This window comes from Pelophylax lessonae (genome assembly GCF_965119305.1).
Source record: "Pelophylax lessonae genome assembly, chromosome: 2".
Lineage (NCBI taxonomy): Eukaryota > Metazoa > Chordata > Amphibia > Anura > Ranidae > Pelophylax > Pelophylax lessonae.
The window spans coordinates 170,818,572-170,838,679 of record NC_138769.1 but is presented as its reverse complement, the minus strand read 5'-3'; the positions used below and the strand labels follow the sequence as shown (position 1 = coordinate 170,838,679).

The following is a 20,108-nucleotide window of genomic DNA, read 5'->3' as shown; positions in this document are numbered from 1 at the left end:
ATATCTGTGTCTTAATTACAGTACCGTGGTTCACATATTTTATTTTTTGATGAAAAGAGTAGACTTATGCTTAGGAAATGTATTTGAGTGTGACACCATTTTAAAGTAGTTTTAACACCCAATTACTAAATTTTCATAGAAGCTTTTACATATTACTTTTACTTTTAAAGGAAAAGTTCACCTTTCCTAAAAAAAAAAAAGAATACATGCATATTTTTTTTGTTAGGACACTTCAAAGCATTGCACCCACAATCAGCAGATCATGGGTGTAATGCCACGGTCCTGCAGACTGTGTAGCTGTCTGCCTGTACCTCTGATATGTGCAGGCAGTTACACAATGACACTTAATGAACTACTAGAGTACTCAACAGTGCCCTGGTAGTTCATTGAGAACTATAAGCCAACAGCTGCAAAGACTGTTGGTAGTTGTAGTTCATTAATTAACAGAACACTGTGAATGAATGAATGACGTGTCTTGGCAGGCAAAGCCCCGCATGGCCACGTTTCTTTAGATTGTGACAGCAAGTGGGGGGGGATTCCCTGCTCGCAGTCAAAACGGGAGATTTCTTTGGGGGGGGGGGGGTGCGGGAACTGGTACATCTGTACTTGTTACACTGAATATGGGTGTAAGAAGTAACATGTTACAGATGTGAACTTATCCTTAAGCCCTCGTTCACACTGAACACTGCTTTGAAATCGTGCAACTTCATCCGAAATTGCATGATTTAAAAGCTGTGTCTTAACCGCTTGCCGACTGTTTACAGTATATTTACTGCGGCAGTCAGCCCCTCACAGGCAGAGTGACGTAGGTCTACGTCGCTAGCCTGTGAGGCTCTGGGGAGCGAGCGCGCTCCCGCGCGGTCACGGACCCCCCCGCGCGTGTGACTGGCGGACCCGATGTCCGCCGGTCACTCGGCGATCGTCGGGGGAGAGGGAGAAAGTCAGGCGGCTTGTGTAAACAAGCTGCCTGTCATTCTCCTCGGTGTAAAGACACTGATCACACGGATCTACTATGTAGATCCGTTGATCAGTGTCCTTACAGCTGAAGCCACAGCCAATCACAGTAGAAAGCACGCCCCTAGGGACACACACAGCCCCTCCCTCCCAAATAAAGTTAACCCCTTCACTACCAGTGTATTTTTACAGTAACAGTGCATATGTATAGCACTGATTACTGTAGAAATGTCACTGGTAACCCCAAAAGTGTCAAAAATGTTAGTCAAGGGTCTGATCTGTCCGCCCCAATGTCGCAGTACCGCAAAAAAAATCGCAGATCGCCGCCATTGCGCGTTAAAAAAAAAACAACAAAAATGACAAAAATCTTTCCCTTTGTTCGTAAACGCGATAACTTTTGCGCAAACCAATAAAAATACGCTTTTTGCGATTTTTTTTTACCAAACATATGTAGCATAAAACAAATTGGCCGAAAATGTTAAAAATTTTTGATTTTTACATTTTTTTTTGGGGGAATTTCATATAAAAAAATGTGAAAAATATTGTTATTTTTGCAAAATGTACGCTCTTCTTTTGTTTATAGCCCAAAAAGTAAAAAGCGCACAGGTGATCAAATACCACCAAAAGAAAGCTCTGTTTGTGGGAAAAAAAGGACGTCAAATTCGTTTAGGTACAGCTTTGCACGACCGCGCAATTGTCCATTAAAGTCACGCAGTGCCGAATCGCAAAATACCCCCTGGTCGTTTAGCAGGAAAATCCTCCGGGGCTTAAGTGGTTAAAAGACATTTGTGCGACTTCATGCACAGATGTCTATTGAAGTTGCACCCAAAATCGGCAAAAGTAGTGCAGGAACTACTTTTGCAAATCGGGGAGATCCCGCAACATCTGTGTTTTTTATTTATTGGAACTGAACCATTGCTGGCAATAGGCTGCCACTTGTCATGCAATTTGACCTGTCAAATCGCATGACAAAACGCTTCAATGTGAACTAGAGCTTAAGTTCTTAACTATCTTTTCACATCTGCTGTTTTCATTAAGTGTATCATCTTTCAGAGAGTGTTTAACAGGCAGTGAGGAGCCTGTTCTCTGTTTCAGGGGCGAATCAGGCTCAAATCTTTGCCTGAATTTGGACCTGAAATGGAGCTAAAGAGGCACAGGACCTCTGTGCAATCTGCTCTGCAGCTGCCACGGAGATGTATGAACCCGGCTCCTTTCAGAGCCAGTCACAGTCTCCTGTCATGCAAATCGGATGCAGAGAAACCCCCATCCAATTAGCAATAGTGTGAACCCAGCCTCAGTGGAGACTTCATGTAGCTATGCCACACACATTGTGACACACATCGGTCAGAAAGCTAATCCTAAGCATTGGTGTACAACTGATACAAATAGGGTTCCCAACAGTTCTTGTTGGTTCCTCCTGCTGACGTACTATTCCTGTAGGAGAAAGCAGTAACGTGAAGTCAGCAGGAGGAACAATTGAGATCTGCAGGGGATCGAAGTGATCGGCACTCCTGGATGTGTCCCTTTTTAATAATGCAATTTAAGGTAATATTCAAAGTAATTGGAGTAGTGTTTAGCAGCACGGCTAGCAGGAAAGGTAAGTACTTAGTTTCTCCTTTTATTAATAATAATAAATATTAGTGCTGAGTTAAATTATTTGGTGTGACTGAGTCTCTTTGGTTTAAAACCGAGTACTTCTCTAAGACAGATGCCCAGCAATGTCATTTTGTATGAGCTTGCTGTATGTCCGTAGTATCCCCATTATAAACTTCTCTAAAGCAAACTGAACAAAAGTTATAATCCGAAGATATCTTCAGTAAAAGTGACCAAAAAAACAATCTACAGATAGAAAGCTAAAATTGTATAAAAATCTTCCTTTAAAATGTGGCCTTGGATGTGTAATCTTTCATTTCTTTCTGGTTCTCTAACTAAACTAACTGGCAAATAATGTAACTAATGGTATTTTTGATTACTAAGATTTTTGCATTAAACTTCAGCTGTCTGTATTGCTGAATCTAGTTATTGTAAGTAGGTGTAAAGCTGGATACGCACTATCCAACTTTTGTGGTTAGATTTCCTTCAGATTTACCTTTTCTATGTAGTGCAAGGGCCTGCCAGATTGCATACAAATTGAAAGTGTTTAGGTTTGACCTCATATTATATGGTTTTGGTAAATCTAAAGGAAAAAGTCTTCAGAAAATCTTATAGTGTGTATGGCCCTTAAGTGGTAAAGTAAGTGTTTTTTTTTTTTTTGTGCATCCCCAAGACATGAGCCAAAATCACTATCAATGATCATAAACCTACGAGGATTGATTTAATAAAGGCTAAAAGAAATTTGTAAGTGCAGTTGCATTCATTTTCCTCAGAGCTTAGAGAATGTGGTGAAGCTATGTTCCTTCATCCAATTATGTGTAAACAAAAATGTTTTCTGTTTTTTTTTTTTTACCACATTTACTAAGCTCTGGAGAAAATTAGTGCAACTGCGCTTGCAAAGTGCACAGTCTATTTGCCTTTAGTAAATCAGCCCCATTGTGTAGCCCATGGGATGCGGCACTTAAGTTGGAGGGAAAAAAAGTTTTTTTGTATAGTAAAGCAGCCTACAGCTTCCTAATGTCTACTTTTTTAAATTCATTTATTTTTTGAGTTTGTGTGGACAAAAATATCTACTCAATTTTGAATTCATAATGTATAGAAGCCATAAACAGCTGTAAAAGTAAGCATTTTCATACTGGAAAGAATGTTTTTAATAGGAGAATCGTATCACGTAGGGCTTTGTGTATCCAGTACACATAATATGGGCTGGAAGAGAAACCGCATCAATCTAAGTGCAGTATTGGAACAAACAGAGCATTTATTTGGTATACAAGATAAAAGCAGCCAAACGGCATGTATAATGGGACCAAGCAGTGAAGCCCATCTGGGTGCAGAGCTGAGGTCCGCGTCGTCCCACGTTGCCAGCCGGGCCAGTGATTTCCAGTGCTCCAGGGGCAGTGGACCGCAGAACAGCCGAGCATCACCAGGAAGACGGAGAGACTGCTATGGGCGTGATCACAGCACGCGTTCGGAGCATGCATGCTACTTCCTCAAGCTCTGTTTGTTCTAATAATGCACTTAGATTGGCGCTGCTTCTCTTCCATCCCTTCATTTACAGAGCCACTCCTTACTCCAATGGCTGACTGCCTATCTACCAAGTGCCATAGAGTTCTACCACCCAGGATTAGAGATGTCCCGAACTATTCGCCGGCGAACAGTTCCTGGCGAACATCGCTTGTTCGCGTCCGCCGCTCCGTGGCACAGCACCTTGCAAATTAAAATATATATTTTTTATAGTTGCCTGCCAGTGAGTGTCAGGTCCACAGACTGTACTGTACCCACTGCAAATGGACTATTTGCGGTTGTTTGCGGTGCGTTAAACAGGGAGTTTGGTCTGTCACTGTGAAGCGGGTGTAACCCTTACACTACCTGATTGATACAACATCATACCTGATCGTATACACACACTGGATGTTTTAAAGCACGTTATTCCAAACAAAATTTAGGAATGTTAGGTGATTTATGCCCTTTATGGGTTAAAACCCAACTCTGTGTCAACTACGTAATTTTCCATGGGTGTTTTGCCATGGATCCCCCTCTGGCATGCCACAGTCCAGGTGTTAGTCCCCTTGAAACAACTTTTCCATCACTATTGTGGCCAGAAAGAGTCCCTGTGGGTTTTAAAATTTGCCTGCCTATTGAAGTCTATGGCGGTTCGCCCGTTCGCAAACATTTGCGGAGGTTCGCGTTCGCCGTTCGCGAAAGGCAAATTTTAGGTGCACGATATCTCTACCTAGGATTTATGGACTTTTGTGTTTGGATTAATATCATTACTATCACCACTGTCATCCACAAATCCCCTTCCGAACTAAATCCCCCTCCCCCTCTTTCCTTTTGCTACAAAGGATTTATTTTCTTGACACTTGTCTGTATTGCAATTTCACCAAGCGCTCGCCCCTCCCCCAGTGCACATAATATGACAATGTTTTATGAAATACCAACTGATAAATTAATGTAGGGCAGCCTGATGTCACAGTAGTTAGAACTATGGTCTCAGTGTTGAGCTTGCACCTAGGACACCAAGTGAACTCCCTTTTTATCTTCTCCCCATGTTTGTTTTGGTCTCCACTAATGAATTGTTCTTTTACCTCCAATCCAAAAAACATACTGGTAGAAATATTGCTTGATTGTTGGGAACCTAAGACTGTAAGCTCTTTTTTGGGCAAGAACTGATATGAATGGTCTACGAAAGCCTAATATTGCTGTGAAATATGTTTGTTCTATGTAAATATCTTTAAAAACCGGAAGCTTACACAGAAGAGGATGCAGGATTCCTGCAGTGTTAGTAAGACAAGTTGGTACTTAGAGAAAATTCTGGACACTTATGACAGGTAATAGTTAGCAGTCAACTGGTAAAACATTGGTAATTGTTAGCTTGTTGTTGCAAAAAGTTTTGGAAAACTTTTAAGGCTGCATTCACACCTGAGCATAGCGTATTTGCGCATTTTTAGAAATGATTTTGGTGCATTTTTGAGCTACTTTGGCACGATTTCATGCGCGTTTTATGCAGCGTTTTTGCTCTTGGGCTTTTTTTTGCTATTAGCCAATAGCTAAAAGATCATCTGTTTCATCATTTGTTGCTATGTTATTCATCCACTTCCTGGGTCGGAAAAATGCGGCAAGACGTGCAAAAGCACATAAAACACGCAAATTGCGCGTTTCTATGTACTTCTATGGGAATAAAAATGTGCCAAAACTGCTCAAATCTGCAGATTCAAGCTAGAAGAAAAGCTCCAGAACTTTTTTGAGTTTCAGACATTTGGCTTAGGCGACTTGGAGTGGAGATGTGAACCATCTCCATAGAGAATCATTGATTTTTTTTTTTCTCCTCCAGCGTTATGTAGCTTTGAGCTTCAAGCTACAAAATGCTCAGGTGTGAATGGGGCCTTACTCAGAATAATTGTATGTATTTGATTTGTTCTACTGGTTAGAGTTGCCAAGTTTATCCATGTTGCCCTGTTATGTAATTGGGGATCATTACGTTCTGACTTTTGTACCTCAATTATATTGTAATAATTTTGCTGGTTACCAGGTGGGGTGGCAGTTGAAAAATTTGGTGAATGCACTACGAGAGGACCCGAGTGGTGTTATCTTAACTTTGAAAAAGCGACCTCAGAGCATGCTTACCTCAGCACCAGCTTTACTGAAAAATATGAGATGGAAGCCCCTTGCTCTGCAGGTAATTAAGCTTAATCATAAGTCATTCGCCATCATTTTTAGCCATAGATGGAAATTACTATAATGCTTTAAAGGGAAACTATACTCTAAATATAAGTGGGGATTGAAAATTACTTGGCTGTAGCATGCTGAAATGATGTCTAATTTAGTATATCAGAAGAAGATTACAGTCTTTTTAGCTTTGTACTTCCATTTTACTTTAACCAAGTGATGGTATCGTGTGGTTCTCTTGGCTCTTAAATCTTGGCGGAGTCTAGAGACAACTAGGAAATACTGGTCAGCAGCACTGCATTGAACAGAGGCTGATATTACCCACTATAATGTCCTGTTACTTGTTCTCTGTGGCACGGAAGCTATGAAAAGCCACCTTAATATTAAAGACCAGTAATCCAAAATGACCATTGTTTTGCATAGATATTTCCTTACACCTGGCCAACTTGCTATTGGGCTTTATCAGCAGACTCTGGTAAAGCTAATTTAGCCTAAAATGACTTTGGTAGAATGAATAAAATAACTTGCCAGCTGTCTCCATGTTTGCCCTTACGCCGATGTGAGAATCTGTGATCTTCACACCTGCTGAGCTACACTGATTTTGACAGCTGGCAGCAGCTGTTGGAGCACCTCCATTTATCTCTGTGATGAACCGAGATTGCTACGGGGCATATACAATACTGTTACAGGCCCACACATCGGCAGACTAAGAATGCAGCTGTATGTATTTTTAGTCCTTTGATGTGTGGGCTTGTGCCGCTGAGAGCAGGTGTGAAGATCACAGATCGTCATTCACATTAAAAATTATCTAAAGTCAATTGGTATGCTTTATTGGTTTTGGATACAGAAAGGTTTGAACCCCATCAGCTTGCTATTCCCTTGATTTCCCATTGGGGAGATTCAGCATCTCTATTCCTCCTAGTAATCATTGTCACCAGGACTGAAACGGAGCAGAAACCTAAAATTGTCACTGGGGAACAACTGTCTAAGAGGGGAATTCCCTTACTTTGGACAGATCTCCTCTCACTTCCTTGTGTGTCTAAAGAATGGAAAAATATCAGCATTGTAGCACAGACTTCAAAATAAAAAATGTGTCAACCATTGCCAACTTTATTAAAAACAAGATCTACTTTGAAAGTTTCTAATACAGCTGTGAGGATTTTGTTATAGCATTGAAATAACTATTTTAGATGCATTTTTGTTTTACTGGTCCTTTTAAGCTATACCTGATTTTTCATATAGATTTTGAAAACCATACGATAAGGGTTAACTCAAAATGGAAGCCTACTAGTTCAAGTAGATGCATGAATCCTAACTATGCATATATCAGCCTATAAAAGACCTATTTGAATGAAATGTTCCCCTCTTAATTTAGTGTATGTCGGTATCCTTTAATGTACATCATTCAAACACCTTACATTGGGTCCAAGGCTTGCCTTTTGTTGTGAAGTAAATGTGCAATTGTTCATTGCTTGGCCTCTTTTGGATTCATTCTGCTTTAATCAGCTTGCAAATTGTAACTGTTTCTGAAAAAAAAGTAATGATTGCAGATTGAATAGGAAATGAGCATGTTTGTGTGCCTGCATCAGAAAAAGCCATTGCTGTACAATTGTAGGCCAGAAAAGGGGATGGAGTGTGATGAGCCTTGTCATATGGTTTAGATGGGGTCCTGACACAGAATTGTACAGCACTGTTGTAGAGCAGTCTGTTATAAATGATATAGTGCCTGTTTGGGTAATTTATGGCATGCCCAGCCAATAGTGCGAGCGCTGCTGATTTAAAGGCCCTCATTAAAAACCGCTACCATTCCGTAATAAATCCACCTTCTCACTTCTTGTTAGTTTAATGTAATGGCTAAATCTTCTGCTGCATATTTTTATTGACATTAAAATTGAATGATAATAAGTGTCATCTTATTTTTTTAGTGGTATGATGATGAAATGAAAACTTATTCCTGGACACGTATATCAGTAAGCAATTTTAAGTTACTAGATTTTTAGATTTCTTTTTTTTTCTCCAAAAGGGGGGTTGGGGCTATTTTTATAATCAGTCTTGGGCATCAATCCAATCAGGTAATTTAGTAATTATTAGTAACATAAAACAAGTATCAACTGCTAGCAGCTCAGAAATTATGGAGGAGAATAAACCATTTTATGTGGGTTGCTAGTTGTAATGCTGTAGATTAGTTTGTAGGGCAAAACTGTTAATGTTTATCTAAATAGAGCTTATTAGCACACCTTAAGCTGTCTATAGATGGATTGAAATGTGGCCAGTTCAGCAGGAACCAGCCAAATTTAGATCCTAATATTGCCCTTCCCGCTCCACAGAAGCCAATCGAATGATCAACTTCTGTTGAACAGGTCTGTTGGAAAACCTTTGTTGATCAGCGGCAGCAGCTGCTGATCAATGTATTCTGATCCTACTATGGCCATTCCCGCTCCACAGAAGTCAATCTAATGATCAACTTCTGTTGAACAGGACTGTTGGAAAACCTTTGTTGATCAGCGGCAGCAGCTGCTGATCAATGTATTCTGATCCTGCTATGGCCATTCCCGCTCTACAGAAATCAATCTAATGATCAACTTCTGTTGAACAGGACTGTTGGAAAACCTTTGTTGATCAGCGACAGCAGCTACTGATCAATGTATTCTGATCCTACTATGGCCATTCCCGCTCCACAGAAATCAATCTAATGATCAACTTCTGTTGAACAGGACTGTTGGAAAACCTTTGTTGATCAGCGGCAGCAACTGCTGATCAATGTATTCTGATCCTGCTATGGCCATTCCCGCTCCACAGAAATCAATCTAATGATCAACTTCTGTTGAACAGGACTGTTGGAAAACCTTTGTTGATCAGCGACAGCAGCTACCGATCAATGTATTCTGATCCTACTATGGCCATTCCCGCTCCACAGAAATCAATCTAATGATCAACTTCTGTTGAACAGGACTGTTGGAAAACCTTTGTTGATCAGCGGCAGCAGCTACCGATCAATGTATTCTGATCCTACTATGGCCATTTCCGCTCCACAGAAGTCAATCTAATGATCAACTTCTGTTGAACAGGACTGTTGGAAAACCTTTGCTGATCAGCGGCAGCAGCTGCTGATCAATGTATTCTGATCCTGCTATGGCCATTCCCGCTCCACAGAAGTCAATCTAATGATCAACTTCTGTTGAACAGGACTGTTGGAAAACCTTTGTTGATCAGCGACAGCAGCTACCGATCAATGTATTCTGATCCTACTATGGCCATTCCCGCTCCACAGAAATCAATCTAATGATCAACTTCTGTTGAACAGGACTGTTGGAAAACCTTTGTTGATCAGCGGCAGCAGCTACCGATCAATGTATTCTGATCCTACTATGGCCATTTCCGCTCCACAGAAGTCAATCTAATGATCAACTTCTGTTGAACAGGACTGTTGGAAAACCTTTGCTGATCAGCGGCAGCAGCTGCTGATCAATGTATTCTGATCCTGCTATGGCCATTCCCGCTCCACAGAAGTCAATCTAATGATCAACTTCTGTTGAACAGGACTGTTGGAAAACCTTTGTTGATCAGCGGCAGCAGCTACTGATCAATGTATTCTGTATTCTGATTGATCAGCAGCAGCTGCTGATCAATGTATTCTAAATACAATGGAACAGCGGGGAGGATTCCTCCATCCACCTGGCATATGTGGATGGGAAAATCCATTCGAAAAAAAAATCTATGGCCAGGCTTAATATAGTCACATTTTTGTCACCTTTAATATTTACTAATTATGCACATTTTTAGAGTGCATATCTTCTGACACACATTTATTTGAAAGCATCATTGCATTTCAAGGACTTTGATAGAACTGTTTTTTCAAGATCACATTAAGGGCCTATGTTAATGGGTTTTTGTTCATGTCAGAGCTGCTTCTCTCTCTAGAAGTCTTTAGTAATGCAAAGGCAGCCTGAAACATGTCAGAATGAGGTCGACTGATGGTCAAATGCATCTGTCAATGAATTCTGAACATTCGGAGAGAGATGCAAAAAGCAAACCACTGTAAAATCAAACTGTGTATTGATTATAGCCCAAAGCCATCATTTCAGATCCTCATTGTAACGTTCGGTTCAAGCACAAAGACGTAAGTGTCACACAAACCATATAGCAGAGAGAAGCCACCAAATGGTCTGCCGATCAGAGTATATATTTCTTCAGAAAACCTTTGCTTAAAGTAGATTAACTTGTGTCTTCATTTCAAACTAGCAGGCAGGACTGGATTTTGGCTTTAGTCGCAGCAGGCTTGTGCCTGTATGTTCTTATATAGTTACTGGCCATACAACTTCTCCATTATCAGAAGACCTATACTCTTCTTGTATAAGTTTAAATGGCCGTTCACACCAGAATGTGGTTTCCATGTGCATTTAAGTTAATGACACCATAAATCCCAGTTGCAAACCCAAAGCATGTGCCCGCACCAGATTGCATGGTACAGAAGTACCATGCAGTCTGGTTGTTGTGTGTTATTTAAAGTAGTGCATGCACTACTTTTGGTGCATTCCAATGCGATTCAGCTCATTCAAAATAAATAGGCTCAAATCAAACCATACTGCATATGAATTATATGGGGTCATGCGTTGCTGTGCAATTCCTAGTGTGAGCCGGTCCTCAGGTCAGAACACAAGGACATGTTTTGTTTAAAAGCAGTGATTGTAGTAGAGGGATGATATTATAAGAAATACTCCAGCGTAAGTGGGTCCATATCCAGTAAAAATACATGACTATCCCATACACCAAATATTGCTGCTGGCACAAAACAATGTTCACATGAAGTAAAAATAATAAAAAAAAAAAACGTGCCTGTGCAACATAAATTACCAATGTTCATCTGTGCAATCCTTAAAATGTGCAGATCTCATATATACAATAAAGTGCAACACGTGCAGATCAAAACAATTATATGCAATCCTTGCATGTGCAGATCTCATGTATTCTATGAAGTGCACTGTGTACAATATCAAAACAAATGTGTTGTTAATCCATTCAAATATATGAATACTTTTTTGTTCAGGAAATAAAAAGAATTGTGTGGGGTTTTTTTTCATTTTGATATTGCGCACAGTGCACTTTATTGAATACATGAGATCTGCACATGCAAGGATTGCACATAATTGTTTTGATCTGCACGTACTGCACTTTATTGTATATAGGAGATTTTAAGGATTGCACAGATAAAGATTGGTATTTTATGCTGCGCAGACACAATTTTTTTATTTTATTTGTATGTTGGGCACCAAAGACTGCGTGCCTACCGACATTGGTGAGGAAAAATCAGCCCAAAGAAACAAAACTATTTGCATGCACTTGAAATGTTTGTATTGTCTTTGTGAGGAGATGGAAACCCAAAAGACTGACCGGTAAAAAAAAAAAAAAAAAAGAAGTCATAGTGGTCCACCGTATTTACACTCCTTAATGTATTTAAAGTGGTGGTACACCTCTGAAATGAAAAATGAACAACTTCTGTAGTGTGTACTATCTCAATCAATAGTACCTAGTGAATCCTGGCTGCTCTCGCCTTACTCTGTAGTCTGCATAAGTCACTTGTGACAGTTTATGCTGCAACCAAGCAATCCAAGAGGATGCCCCCACCTCCACTCTAGCACACCGCAGGTGACTGACAGCCGCAGCTGTGTACATTTCCCTATGGGACTGTGTACAGTGGTTGGTGTCCATTCTCTCCACTCAGGTCTCAGATTACACTCAGCTCTCCTCTCTGTGCTGTACAATGTGTAACATCCGATTCCTGCCCCCTGAAGTTAAGAAATGCCTTGTTAACTGTGCACTTTGAACAGCTGTTGAGGGGAGTGGGCTGCAAATAAACAGGTACAGCTTATGTAGGAGTATTTGTTTTATCTCTGTGTATCACCTGAGGCTGGTCACTTCAGTGGGTATGTGTAAGGGTTCAAAACCACTTTAAAGTGGTCCTAAGGCTGCGTTCACATATTTGCGAATTGGATGCGTTTTACACCACATCCAATTCGCATGACGTGAATGTGACCGCCTCTCAATGAAGCTGGTTCACACATCTCTGGGACGTTCGCAATGAGGTTTCAAAAAGAGTCCTGTGCGTTTATGGGTCCAGTTCAAGTGTGGCTTTAGGCAAAAATTTTGCCTTTGAATCACACCTAAATCAGTAAACAGAAACGCACTGGACTCCGGACTAAAAACCACAGCCACACATATGTGAACCTGGCCTTAAGGCAAACGTTTTTTTTTTTTTTTTTTTTTACTTTAATGCATTCTATACATTAAGGTAAAAAACCTTCTGTGTCCAGCCCCACCTTGTACTTAGGAGAGCCTGTTCTCTCTCTACCCTCACTGGCTTAGAGGCTGTAGGGGGATCCATTGGCTCCTGCTGCTGTCAATCACAGCTAGTGAGGATGGAGCGGGGCTGAGCCACACTGTGTTAATGGACACACCGAGCATGGCTCCGGAGCAAGCCTGTATGAGTGCCCCCATAGCAAGCTGCTTGCTATAGGGGCACTTGGTGTGCAGGGGGGGGGGAGCCAGGAGCACCATCAGGCGATGGGAGAAGAGAAGGAGCTCGGAGTGCCCGTGGGGGACCTGAGAAGAGGAGGATAGGGGCTGCTCTATGTGGTACCATTGCACAGAGTAGATAGGTATAACACGTTTTTTACTTTTCTAAAAAAATATTTTTTATTCCTTTGCAATCACTTTTAAGGTTTCATGTTCCTTTTTTTATATGTTTATCCCTCAGACTATGGATCATTGTCATTGCATGTCTCTTGACTCGCTCTTAAGATAACTGTTAAAACAATCAACCCTAGATATAAAATAAATTAAGCTCTTCGAATTCTTTAGAATTACTTGTATGTTTATTTGCTACAACAATGCAAATTATATAGCATATATAAAACGGGTGTAAAGTGGCTGTGTTTCTTTGCATCAGCTGCAGTGTGAAGCTTACAGTTAGCTGACTGATACAATCAGTGATTTTTCTTGCTTTTATTTCCTTTTACAGTGCTGCCTCTTGCTCATATCTTCATTATACTTGTCATGCAGGCTGCAGGATGCAGTGTATGCCCATTTATATCAACAGAGAGCAGTCACAGTGTGCTTTGTACTATGAACCTGGTTTACAAATCAGGAAGGTATTATACTGGCGATATTTATTTTTAATGGTGTTAGCAAGGGAGCAAAGTGATCAATCTAAATCTCATTCTATTATATGTTTGCGCTTGATCTGTGGATCACATTTTTTTATCTCACTCACCTGCTGTGTCAGGGAATATGTAGTTGAGGTACTATTCATATCCAGAGGCCGGTCTTTTAGCTGTCCACTAATCGTGCACTTTTGGCTTGCCAAGTGTACATATTAAGCTGAAGGGTAGAAAGAAGAAAAGTAGGCAGACAGTTCTCAGCATCTCTGATCTTAGAGCAGTGATGGGGAACCTTGGCACCCCAGATGTTTTGGAACTACATTTCCCATGATGCTCAACTACACTGCAGAGTGCATGAGCATCATTGGAAATGTACTTCAAAAACATCTGGAGTGCCAAGGTTTCCCATCACTGTCTTAGAGGGTTTTCATTTCTTAATGCAACCATAAGTATAAGGTCTTCACCCAATCTGGCTGAGAATATTACAATAAACTGACCAAATGTTTTTGGCTTATCAGTTTCTTCTCCAAAGGTGTATTTTCCTCTTCTTTCTTGCTAATTGATGTATTATGCTCATTTATTATCATTTGTCTAGTCATTAGAAAGACGACTGTAATAGTGAGTGGATGGAACTACATTTTTTTTCTGAATCAAATGTCCATGTTTTAGAGGTGCATGCTGGGAGCCAGGAAACCAGAAAATGCACCAAAAAGATATTAAGCCCACTGAAAACTCATACCACATTTTTCAGCAAAGCAGTGTGAACGCTGCCTTAGTGTACCCAATGCTGTTTTGTGTTTCACTTTATGGGAGCTGCAACATTTTCTTTGTTTTCTTGACACAGTTTAAAACTATTATGTCTGCCCAATATATCATTAAACCTTTAATTATCTACAGATATACTCAATTCTGGGTGCAAAAATCTGTTCAAAAAGATGACATGGCAGAACAATTTCTGAAAGTTACTAATTTGTAGTAATGGCCTACCTAATGGTTCCTAGTGAAGTACAGAAAAATGGAAAACTTGAATGTAATCAGAAAAAAATAGTAATTCATGTAGTTTGTCCTTGAGTTAAGGTAGTAAAGCTTTAACAAAGATGTCCTTGACATTACCATCACTATGCACTATTATCCCTACTCATGTTTTTTTTTTTTTTTTTAATTATTTGCAAGATAAGAAGCTATGGAAATGAACCTTGTTTTGCTCTTTGAAGCAATGCATGCAGGATAGCCATGTTTACATGCTCCTATCACTGCTAAAATTATATTTAACTGATGTTTAATGAGGTTATGGCATTTCAAATATTACTTAACTTTTACATTTGCTGTACCTTGGCATTTTTGTCTTAGCTATTTATATAGGGGACCACTGTTGGGTACAAAAAATGACTGGCTCAGCACTCACTGGACTTCTTATGCAATTTATGTTCTTGGCTCTGCTTGTTTCATTTATTGTCTTGCTGATTGCTGCTGACCTAGACTCTTAGATGTTCTAAATGTATCCTACATTGGCAGTCTGTAATCATTTACAAGACATAATGTTAATTTTTAGCTTCATTAAAGAGAACCTATTTTGTTAGCAGTTAGTTCCTCTCCGACACTGGAAGCTGCCATTGCCCAACTCACTGGGATGGGGCCAATTCTGGGTCAGGTACATCTCTGCTTGTGTTGCTGCAAAGGAATCCTCTGTACCTTCACTGCTACCAGGGGGTGCCTGTAGTGTTGGCTATAAGCCTGACTCACCTGTGTATAATAGTAGCCCCGCAAACAGGTTAGCCTCATTTGGAAAATAATGCTGTGTTATTTTTTTAATGCTCAAAAAAATAAGCAACCAGAATAAAGTAGAAGTCTGGTCTAAACATATCTAAGCTTAGACCTGCTCGGACCCCCATTCTAAGCCTTATACTTACTAGCCTGCAAAATAAAAATGTGTATACTTACCTACTTTAAGGGCACTCCGGTCCTGTCATACAATCTTCACCTTCAGGGAAGGAGGAGAGAGCGTAGACAACAGCTGCAGAGTCTGGTTGGTGAGACACTCATAGACTTACTATAGGGCAGGGATATGCAAACTGTGGCCCTCCAGTTGTTGCAGAACTACAAGTCCCATGAAGCATAGCAAGACTCTGACAGCCACAAGCATGACACCCAGAGTCAGAGGCATGATGGGACTTGTAGTTTTGCAACAGCTGGAGGGCCACAGTTTGAATATCTCTGCTATAGGGCATCTGTTGTCGGCTGTCCCACATCTCCTCTGAATCTGGCGCTGGGAGCAGATAATGTGACCTGGAGCACCCTTAGCTTTCCTTTACAGGGTGGTTAGTATAGGGCCTAGAATAGGGGTGGGAGCAGGTTTAAGCTTAGATAGTTTTGGACAGGACTTAACTTTAGGACATGTCATGTAATGTTTCTGTCATTATTTCATCTTAATTTGATTGTGTACTCTGGAGTAGTATAGACAGTTTAGCAGTAGGTATGAGATTTGGGTTCATCACTATCATAAGTTTGAGATTTGCAGTCATGGTGATTTTTTGTGTAGATTCACCTAGGAGAATTTTTTTAAAACTAGAATACAATGTATGGTCATTGAACTATACCCAGCAGGCTTAGACAAGTCTCAAAGGCTGTACATATATTTTACAACTTTTTAACTCCATTTCCTTTAGATTTCCCATTAACTATGCAGTGCAAGGGTCTGCCTGACTGGTTTTGGTAAGTCTGAGGCCCCTTTTACAATTGTGCGACTTGTCCTGTGACTTGGGACTGCAAAGTTGCATTGTAAGTCGTACGCCACGATTTCCAAAAGTACCATTCATATCTGTGTGACTTCAGGTCACAATGACTTCAAAGTAGTCGCTTTGGTCCAACTTTGATGCGTTTGGATGTCTAAAGACCTCAAGATAACACAGGCATTGCTTCAAGTCCAGTCAAAATCTCTGCAAAATTGCGTGACTTTTAGGTATTACAAGTGTGAAAGGGGCTTAAAGGGAAAATTGTACAAAACAAAATGTATAATGTATGGCTTTTCTTTAGAAAGCTTTTGAGTAGGCAAGCTCCCTCTTATAAAAGGGGGGTGGCACAAAGCAACCATAGTGTCAGGGGATTAGAAGCTGTTGTAGGGAAAGCATGGTGAAAAGAGAGATTTGGAATTAGGAAACAGGTCAGCTTTCACCTTTGCCTGCTGTCCTGTCCATAGCAAACTTTTTTTCTTTTTTCTTTGCAGCAAGGTTTTTGTATAAAGAGGTAGTATTTGGAGGTTTTCATATATATATATATATGGATAGATATACAGTATATGTAGATAGATTTTTTTGTTTTTATTTTATGTTAAAAGGACTTTTATTTAATGTTATACTCTTTTTATTTTTATTTTTTTTCTGCAATACTTCCTTTTTAAATTTTTATGTTGTAGAGTGCCGGTTCACACTTCCCCGTGTGCGGCGATCGCGTGTAATATTGGAGCGCACTGCTCCTTCATTACATGCGATCGGATGTAATGAAGGAGGATACACTTTGTATGGCTAAATTCGCACTGCACCCGCACAAATGTCGCACATGAGGCATTTTTTCAGCCGCATCAGGATCGGATCGCACAGTAGTTCACACTTGTGCGATCCGATTCTGTGCAAACTGTCTGATTGCACTGCGATATGCGATCAAACTGGGGGTGTCGTTAACATTTCATTGACACCCCCAGCAGTTCAACATGCTGCCTCAACAAAAAAACTATTTGCAAGAACATATCTAAACCACCTGACATTATATTATTCACATTAATTGCTCCCCCCATAACCATAAATAAAATAAAATGTTTATGAAGGACTAGTTAGGCTTAATATCCCTTATTAAAACTGCCCTGCTGCTGGCAAATTCTACACTGCTGTATCCCCTGCCATATTTTATTTCTTGTAGCAAAACTGCAGCCTGTGCTCATTGTCACAAGTAAATTTGGGCGTAGCTTTTAATTTAAAATTCTCCTGCTGCTGCCAAGTTTTACAGCACAATTTCATCTGGGGTCTCCTAATTCTTGTAGTAAAACACCTGCCTGTGCTTTTTGTCTCTTGTACATTTTAACCTATTATCACTTGGTCTGCAGCTGGCTAATTTGACACTGCTGTGTCACTTGAGGTCTTATATTTTTTGTAATAAAACATCTGCTTGTACTCTTTCTCCAGCAGATTTTAGCCAATTCTCCATAAAAAAATGTCCAGCTGCTGGCCAATTTTATAATGTTGGATCATCTGTTTTCTGATATTTGTGGTAAAACATTTGCATGTAATCTTTTTCTCTAGTACATTTCAGCCAATTATATCTCATAAAAATGTCCTGTTGCTGGCCAATTTTACACTGCTGTATCATCTGTGGTGTCTTAATTACCAACGAGAGCTTGATAGGTATTGGCCAGGAGCAGGGCAGCTGTGTCCTAGACTCTATACTCAGAAGAAGTGCTGTAACATCACTTCCAGTGTAAATACAACATGGAAGTATTTTCTTTACAGTGATCTGCAACTGGAGCAACTATGGAGAGTAGTGTAGCAAAATCCAAAGCCCTGGTGCTGATCATTTCAGCTTCTATTCTTTACGCTGGATCCCAACTGTCTGTGATGGTACAACCCCCTGGATCCTAGAGAACCACTGAGTCCAAGTGGCATTTTAAAATGACACTGAAATGAACAACATACATCGGAACAACATACATCGCTGCTCCTCTTCCGCTGGCCATACAGTGAGATCTCTCATTTGTAGCTCTGGTGTCTCTGAAAACCCCAACACAGACATTATATGCTTTTATTTCTGGGTCTTGGGTTCAGAGGGGCTGAAGAGACAACCAAGTAAAATTTTTCTTTATCATCGACAATAAAGCAGCAGAGCTACATGTGACTGTCAAGTGCGCACTGTCACTATGGTGAAGACAAAAACCCAAGAACAGGTAAGTGGATTTTTTTTTTATCTGTTAGACCACCAGAGATTGTTAGTGGAAGTTTTCATGTTAGGGCACTGTGTTACATTGTGAGGAGGGGTGATAGGGGAACTTGCTCTAGAAGGGGAAAGACAATCAAAAATGAGAATTTATGGGGAGGAAATCTGCACTCTGTACGTAGCACCCTCCTGAACCCTGCACTCTGTATGTAGCACCCTCCTGAACCCTGCACCTAGCCCCTTTAAGACCCTCCCACATCCATTTGCTGCAGTGTGCACAATTCCTCCCTGGGAGAAGGTGCAGGGTGTGGTTTAGTTCTTGCACCTAATCCTTGATTCAAAGAAAGAGCCCTGTGAGTATCGTTTCATATTTTGCTGCCATGTTGTGCCATATTGGGTACTATATTATATCCAAATACTACCCCTGGAATTCATTAAGAGTATAGTTCCACTCATTACTAATCAGTCTCCCATCCATGCAACAAATGGCACAACTTGCAACAGATTTATGTAACTAATGGTAAGGTATTTTGTGAATCTGTAGCAGATATAGTACCCCAAATGTCAGTTTTGCACATATGAACTATCTAAATTTTTTGCATACGTTGGAAATAGCAAGAGAACTGTTGCATGGCATTCATGCATTTGGCTTACGACTTCTTTTTAATATGGCGTTTATCTTTAAGGTTTAGAGATAAAGTAGTGCCTTTTTTGGGAATTGCCTATGATTGTTGTTTCAGGCCCATATGGCTATGTAGAGCATTATTATTTACCCATAACACACATGAAGGATAGTATCTGGCTTCTTTTCACTATCCCATGTTTTTACAAATGCAGTGTGTACAATGCAAACAAGAAATATTGAATTTTAGTTGACCACTGTGATCCAAAATGTAGTTCGCCATGATATTTTAAAATCACATTGACTCTGAATGTCTTATACAAGTAAAGCAAAGCTGCATCCCTTGAATTATAACAAAAATGCAGTGCTAAAGTAATAAAAGTGTCCACAAAAATGTAACTATAAACTGAAGTTTGTCAGAACAACAAAATAAACTGTTCATATTGTTATGGGTGTAAAACCTATAAAAGTGCTCCACTTCAGGCTTCAGCCAATGCTTGGAAACACCCATAGCGCCAATCCTTCAATGGTAGAAACACACACTTACCAGAGGGATATGCTGTCTATTACTAGAACAGCAATAAGCGCTTTGTGTAAATAGCATCCAGCATTAACACTCTCGCTCCACAGATGACAGGACCAGATTGCTCTATTCCACTATACCAAGGGATAGTACCAGTTATCAGCATGGAGTCACCAACCAAAAAACAGTGTTTCTGTTGATAGTGAAGTTTTTTAAGATTCCCAAATATACAAAAAAAAAAAGATTTCTATGAGCTTTTATTTTTATTTTTTTAAGCACATGATTAGAGCCTGAAGCTCTAATTGGCTTCAAAAAGGATGGGCTTGGGGCGCAAAGCACTGTCCCCCTGAGCCCACTCAGTTGTGACATTAGCGAATCAGCCTTCACTATTGTCTTCCTGCTTCTCCTCCTGGCCAATCAGGACAAGAAGTGGGTCTTAAGATCATATTGGCTAGGAGGAGAAGTTGGGGAAGCTGCTCGGGATCTGGATGGGGCAAGTGCAAACCTGGAGGGGTGGAGGGGATTTGTTTGCCGCCCCCCCCCCCACCCCAAAAATAATAGAGCACCAGCTGTCACTGCGTTTCACACAAATGCGCATCATCAGGAACTGTCTTCAGCTGTCTTCATTTGAGTATTTCTACCATTAGTGAAGGATTGGCACTATGGGTGT

At 40.3% G+C, this 20,108-nt stretch overlaps 1 protein-coding gene across 5 annotated transcripts in view; it reads left to right on the top strand.

Moving 5' to 3' along the window:
* Window positions 1-20,108, top strand: part of CNKSR2 (connector enhancer of kinase suppressor of Ras 2) — a 546,683-nt gene that overhangs the window by 279,844 nt on the left and 246,731 nt on the right. For 3 of the 5 annotated variants that reach the window (XM_082245578.1, XM_082245577.1, XM_082245581.1), the window contains exons 10-11: window positions 6,080-6,226; window positions 8,142-8,186. The exons of the other annotated variants lie outside the window; for them this stretch is intronic. In XM_082245578.1, the coding sequence (XP_082101704.1) occupies window positions 6,080-6,226; window positions 8,142-8,186 (192 nt within the window). The remainder of the gene's footprint in view (window positions 1-6,079; window positions 6,227-8,141; window positions 8,187-20,108) is intronic. 5 annotated transcript variants of the gene reach the window in all.